We start from the raw sequence: 7,283 nt of genomic DNA, 5'->3' as shown, positions 1-7,283 counted from the left end.
ATGCCATATATTAGGGCCCTTAAATTTGACCCTAAATTTTCCTTGAGGAACTGTATAGTTTTAGGTTTCACATTTAAGTCTTTGATCCATCTGGAGTTCTTTTTTGTGTATAGTGTGAGGTACAGATCTTGTTTCATTTTTCTCATTTGCTGCTTTCTTGTCAAGATTGATTGTAACAGCAATAAATTCCAGTCAGAATTCTGATTACAAATAATCTGATTACAAATAATCAGGGTTTGTTTTTTCTTCTGTATTTGACTCTCAGATGGGGGAAAAGGATTCAGTGTTTACTTTCATCAGAAACTCAAAACATGTGCCCATCTTGTATAAGGCACCAGGAGACATAGATTTGCCTTACAGTAGATGGCTGGAATGTAAACATATAGCCATCCGAGCATAGTGCCTAAGGCACTTGACTGCTAACCAGAAGGCTGGCAGTTCAAATCCACCAGCCACTCCTCGGAAGGAAGGTTGGGCATTCCTACTTCCGTAGTGATACTGCCTTGGAAACCCAAGGATGGGTCGCTATGAGTCGGGGCCGACTCGATGGCAAATAACAACAACAACAACATGTGTGACCAACCAAAGAAGTTACGTGTGCTCTGGTGACAATCTTTAAATATTTTTCCCTCATATAAAGAGCAATAATGTGGAAAAATAAATAGGGCTTCTTGTTACCTTATATTGCACATCGGCAGATGTTCTCATTGCTTTTATGAACTCAAAGCCATTCACTCCAGGCTGAGATGTGGACTCAGATGCACTGAAACTATGTCCCAGGTGCCTGGCCCCAGTAGACAGGGTGGTAGAGGAAATGAGTATTTGGGCAATACAGGCTCCAGTGCTGATAACATTTACTTATACCAATTCTACAATCCTAAAGAGCTCTTCTCTCAGATCACAGTAAAAATAATTCTAATAATATTCTTTATAGACTTTAAATGAATAACTAGACTATGTAAAATCAGAGATTTCTGAGAAAATCTTACTCCTCTATGGGAGGTACTTTTGAATTGTGTTGTCCCATTCTGTTCATCTTGCTAGTATGGTACTTTAAATGAAGTCCTAAATCCTAGAGTCATTTACAGCTCCTATGCCTTTAAAGCTAAGACCACGGGTTGGACTAGTCCTAAAATCAAGTCAGTACCAACCAAAAGTATCATAAGATTGGTCCTTCTTTTCATATTATGAAGGAAAATGAACCATTTCTGTTTGACATTTACCTAGTGTGACTATAAAATAATGGCTCTGATTCTATTTTAGCTTATAAACTCAGTCCTCATATTCTTTTCATCTCACCACATACACAGGCAAGTGGAGTTGCCCTCACTGACATGATACAATTTTTAAATGACTTTAATTATAGCCATTACAGGAATTAAAATGATGTCGGAAGGAAGGAAAGAAATAAAAAGAGGGAAGAAAAGTAAAGAAAGGGAAGAGAAGAAAAGGAGGAAGGAAGGAGAGAGGGAAGGTCAAAAGAAAGGTGTATGAATGGGTGATAAATGGGTGAAAGGATAGGCATTTATTGAATTACAGTGTAGAAAGAATCTTAATTTATTCAGTGCTACAAATATCATCTGTTTTGCCCAAAGTGGATAATAGGAGTTTTTCTTTTTTTCCTAAATTTCAGTGAGTACCCCAATGGCAATTGAATAAAATATACTGACTGGCCCAACCTTTATTTTATTTTTAGTAAAGCAAAAATAATCATAAAAGATTTTTCTGAAATTAGAAACCATGAAATGAGTGTAGAGCCTTAGATAGACCATCAAAGTTAATAGATTTGTCATTGTTATAAATTAAACAATTTAAACAAATATAAAACTATTTTGGTGTCCTCTACAACTTTGGCCATCAGAAGAAATAGGATGTGGTCAAGAAGTTTTTCTCCAAAATTAAAAGGTTCCAACTAAAATATTCTTTCAGTTTCGCTCTTGAAAGGCAAATCACTGATCTGGAAGAGTTGCTACGTTTTTTTTTCCCTGGAAATTAGAGGATTCTTTACTTAATGCCTCCTGTTTTCAGACCATCCATGTTCTGACAGTGGAATAAACTTATTTTTTAAGTGATTTTTCTTAAAATCCACAAAAATGCCAAAAAATAAAAACAGCTTGATAAGTTGTAAACCGAGTCATCTCACAGTGCTGCAAAAGTAACCTGGTCACCATGTTAACAGGTGCTGGATTCAAGAGACCATCTGTGTTTTAAAATGCATAAAGACACATCCCTTTCCACCAAACCCTGGCCAATTAACTAATTGTTCTTGCTCCTTCCAATCAGGATGATGGGTCTTCATCCACCAAGACCTAAGACTGCACCCAAACCTCCTTGTGATGACATCCTGACAGGTTTGATTTCTTTTGGACTATTTGTAGTGTGAGATAGACTACCCCAGGGTGATAGAATGAAAAGCTGAATCCCTGCCATAATATTTAAATTTTCCGAACAAATTCCCATTCCTTATCCCTTTCTCTTTTCCATGTTGCTTTATGTACTGCTTTGACTGATATACAGCCCTCCCCTCTCTCCAGTTCCATTTGTCCCCACTCTAGGCTTTTCTTGCTCTTCTTATCCATGTCATGTTGTTTCCCAGGCACATTCCATGCCACATGGGCCTGATTCACTCCTTCTATTTGTTGTTGTTGTTATGTGCCTTTGAGTTGGACTCCTTCTATAGAGCCCCATAATCTACTTTGCTGAGGAATTTCCATAGATACGTGGTATAAACTAGATAAAAGTCCCTCCACAGATAGTCCTGATGGTACTAATTAAAGTGGGAAGGGAGCTGTATCTGCACATGTCTGGAATTGCCTCACCAGGGCCCTAAAACTTCCATCCCTGCAGGTCCCCTGAAATACCTGCCTCCTCCCAGCAACTGACCAATGCTATTCTTATCTTTGCTTGCTATTAATAAAGCAAAGGATAGAGGCTTTGTCTCTAGCTTCAGCATTGACCTAAGTCTCAACCTTTAGGGCAGCCAAGTTGTGAAGGTGGGAAGGGAACATTTTTTGAGGTGGCATAATTTGAGGGTTTAGTGGAGCATAGGCTATCATAGGCTATTACCTTAATGACTTTATCCATCTTCTTATTTACTCCCATATTACCTGAAGCCATCTGAACTTTTTCTTTCATTTGATAACACACAATAAGGAAAATCAAGATCCTTATTCACTCTTTTCACTTTGTACCGCTGGGAAAACCAAAAAAAAAAAAAAAAAAAAAACCCCAACCCACTGCTGTAGAGTCATATCTGACTCACAGCGACCTCTCCTTGGGTTTCCAAGGTGGTATCTATACAGAAGTAGATTGCCCAGCCTTCCTTACGAGGAGTGGCTGGTGGTTTTGAACCTCCGGGCTTCTGGTTAATAGTCAAATGCCTTAGACACTACACTACGAGAGCTCCTACAGATGGGAAAGTCTAAGCTTTATCTTGGGAGGTTGCAGGGGAGTTAGAGCCAGAACTGAGCTAAAAAGGCATCTAGAAGGAAATTAGAGGATAGAAGGGATGTCCTGGGGGAGAGGATGCCAAAAGGGAGGACCAGAGACTAAGATAAGTATGGTTACTTGGAGATTGCATCTAGTGGAGTGAAAGACTGTCAGTCCCAGTGAATGCCATCTTATTTATCCAAAAACATTGTCCTAGTTCATGGCTTTCATTTAAGCAAAGTACACAGAAGAGCCTAGAGCTAAGAGCATCCACCTGAAGTAACCTTCCCACTCAGCTGTTCTCTGGTCTGTGACCACCTCATTCTTTTGAAGCCAAGAGAATACTGGCATGTGCTTTTGGTTTCAGGGTTCTCTGTAGCAGCCACATATTCATTCAAAATTTCCTTTGGACTGGACTTTTTCAGGCCTGTCCTCACAAAGGGATGAACCAACCAATTTTCCTCACCCCGCTCCCCCCTCCACACTATTATATGCCCTTCAGTCAAAAAGAATCTTTATTTTCTGATATTGGAGGACACTGTAACAAGATGCCTTTCATCAGTTTATTAGCCCTGGTAGTTTACTTCCTTTATTAGTAAAAGAGCTCGACTTGGTGGGCACAAGATAAGTACACTATGTTCTTGGACAGACCTTGTTCTTGCTCACACAGTCCAACCTGGGACAGCAGTACTAGAGGTGAGATTGTAAGGAGAGTGGTTGTAGAGCTGACTGGGAGCTGAAGCTTAGTAGCCCCAAACCAAACTCACTGCCATTGAGTTGATCCTGACTCATAGCGACACCTCCTTGGGTTTCTGAGGAGGTATCTCTATGAAAGTAGATTGTCCAGTCTTCCTTCCAAGGAGTAGCTGGTGGTTTGAACTGCCAGCCTTCTGGTTAGCAGTCAAATGCCTTAGATACTATACCAAGCTTAGCAGGTTGCTTTATGTCCTGCTTTGACTGATATACAGCCCTCCCCTCTCTCCAGTTCCATTTGTCCCCACTGTAGGCTTTTCTTGCTCTTCTTATCCATGTCATGTTGTTTCCCAGGCACATTCTATGCCACATGGGCCTGATTCACTCCTTCTATTTGTTGTGACCCTTTTGAGCTAAGCCTTGGCCTTGTGTTATGTTTTTGACCACTGAGAAAACACTAGTATAGGAGCAAAGAAACCTGGATTTGGATCCTAACTTTGCCGTATAGGCTTAGGCAAATTGTTTAAACTGTCTGAGCCTACATTCCCACTTGTAAATCCAGAGAACAGTTTTGCCCCCACTGAAAGCCGCATACTCAACACAAGCAGCCTTCACCTTTGGTTGACCCAGAAAAACTGCTGACACTGCCCAGTCTCACTGGTTTATGGAGCTTAGGCATGTTCATTCTGCCGCACTTGCTGCTTATTGCTGAAGCCTCCACCCACCTGGGCTGTGTTCCCTGTGGACATGCTACAAATACCACATGGCTGACTCATCCCAATAAACATTACTGCCAGTGGTTGTCTAACTCATTCTGTTGGCCACAATAGTGATTTCTAGTCTTTTCCTGGATTCAACTAAACCTTATATATTACCAATAATTCTTAATGAATATATAAATGGAAAGGGCCTATCTCCACAAGTAATGGGGATTCCTTCTGGTTTCATTTATCTTGCCTTGAGTCAAGTATCTAACGACACTTGGTCATGGTAAACATTGCTTGGAGATGCTAACCACCTGACTACAGCCTACCACTTGGCACAGTGGTATGATCGGAACAAAGAGCATTGTGTCAGGGTTAAAGAGATCTGGGTTCTGGTCCTTAGTCCATTAGTGCCTGTGGCCCTGGACCTCTGTTTTCTCTTCATTACAGTGATAAGACTAAACTGGATCCTGGGTTTGCATGATTCTGGAACATCTCTAAGCTCTGATTTAGCTGGGCAGAGGAGCTTGCTCCGAAGCATTCAGGGCTCCAATTCCATTAATTACTCAGGATTCCCAAAGGGAAAGTGTTATTTCATGCATTGATTTACTCTCCTTCAAGTGATGTGTCTTCCTGAAAATTTGAATATTAACTGACATTTTGTAAATAAATTTTTGTGATAAATAACATTTTGTAAATAAATAAGAGGTCAGGAAGCTAAGGACTTTAAAGACCCCTAGAAAAATAATTCAATTAACTGAATGTTCCTTTTGAAATGCAACCACTTTCTCCCTGTTTTGTAAGATGATGTTTTGTTTTTTCAGAAAGGACAGAACCGTTATATGTGGTCCCTGAAAAGGCTCCTGAGAGTTGAATCTTCTTTTCCCTTTGATTCACATTACAACTCCAGACACATTTTATTTTAATTTCAATTTAATTGGTGATGGCTCCTAATATTTGAGTTTTATGTTTCTAGGTACTTCTTTTTTTGGCCTTTTTGATAAGATTTGTTAAAGCTTAACTGTTATGAGGGATAAAGCGTTCTATTCAAAGAACTCTTCTGTGAATTTTGAATATGTTTTATAAGGTTAAAACAGCCTTTGGTGTCCTTTAGTTATTTTGAGTTTCTTTGAGGATGAAACTTAAGCAGCCCTTGTCCTTCCTTCTTCTTGTGTTGCCCTCCAGAGAGCATTCACTACAGACTGCCCCTTCTGGGCCCCAGAACAGCTGTCTTCCATGACCTGCTCTCAGATGCCTACAAAACTCTACAGGAAAGACAGCTCTCTTTCTTGCCCAGGAGGAAGGCAGTCAGCAAGACAATGAGGCGGTGAATGGTCTGAGCTCATCTCTTCCAGACTCCCAGAGAGAAAACAAACTCACCAAACCGGTCTCAGATACTGGAGCTCTCTCCTCACACTTGCTTCCTATGCCAATGACATGACTCATTTTTGCCTTCCTAAGAGTTGCTGATGGCTCTTGCTACTCTCTTCTCACCCACTTCTCCCAAAGACAAAATAGCTTAATTTACATGATTATAAAAGTGTATTGATTAAAATAGAGCCATGTAAGTGTATTCCATTTGTTTTGTTTCTTATCTGTATAATAATAGGCAATACTCTTCTGTGTCTAACACATGGGTTTTCTGTGAAAATTATTTCAGCTCTTCCTTCAGGACATGGGGCTAGACATGCCTCAGAGAATCCTATATGAATTTAGTCTGTTGAGAAAAAAGGGAGAAATGGAGGTCACCCTTCTGTGCTTATCCCTGTCAGTTAATGCTAGTAAATGACAGAGGATACTATGAAGCAAAACTGGAAAATGGTGAGTGATTAGATGTTGCAACCTTCGAGGACAGGAACTGTGCCTTGCCCTGCATTCCCCAGTCACTTCCTTTACTGCTTTGCACATACCAGATACTCAGCTAATCTTTGCTTGTTCAAATCCATGCCAAGTGCTTGTGTTTTATAGTTTGGTTACTTTGGTTTGAGGATATATGCCTCTACAGCTATCCTAGTCCACGTGTCAATAGTATAAGGGAGTCAAAGGAAAACTAGGTTCACAAATATTCTATTTATGGGCACATATGCTCTGTGCCCCTCTGAAGGAAGGTTGGACAGTCTACTTCTATACAGATACCACCTCAGAAACCCTAGGAGGGGTTGCTATGAGTTGAATTGACTCAACAGTAGTGAGTATGCTCTGTGTCCAGCTTCGGAAGGCTCATAAAAAAGACTCCTTCCTCTGATAGAGCCTGGTAGAACCACTGAGACTATGGCCCTTAGCTGCCCTGCAGGTCTAGAATTGAGCTCACACCTGTGGCTTCCAGCCAAGCAAAAGACAAGCACAGGAGTTGAACATGTACCTGAGGTAAATACACTTCTTGGAGAGAACAATCATGGGAGAAAGAAGGGCTGTTTATGCACAGGGAGACAGCTCAGGGGGCAGGGGTGCATGGAG

At 40.6% G+C, this 7,283-nt stretch overlaps 1 protein-coding gene across 1 annotated transcript in view; it reads left to right on the top strand.

The window, feature by feature from the left end:
* CUNH1orf105 (chromosome unknown C1orf105 homolog) overlaps positions 1-6,157 on the top strand; it is a 29,254-nt gene extending 23,097 nt beyond the window's left edge. Inside the window, exons 6-7 of the mRNA XM_007947133.1 lie at positions 2,284-2,351; positions 6,012-6,157. Coding sequence (XP_007945324.1) covers positions 2,284-2,351; positions 6,012-6,157 — 214 coding nt within the window. The remainder of the gene's footprint in view (positions 1-2,283; positions 2,352-6,011) is intronic.
* The last annotated feature ends 1,126 nt before the right edge of the window (positions 6,158-7,283 follow it).

This window comes from Orycteropus afer, unplaced genomic scaffold (assembly GCF_000298275.1).
Source record: "Orycteropus afer afer isolate SDZICR_OR568_19922 unplaced genomic scaffold, OryAfe1.0 scaffold00175, whole genome shotgun sequence".
Classification (NCBI taxonomy): Eukaryota; Metazoa; Chordata; class Mammalia; order Tubulidentata; family Orycteropodidae; genus Orycteropus; species Orycteropus afer.
This window is presented reverse-complemented; position numbering and strand designations above follow the sequence as displayed.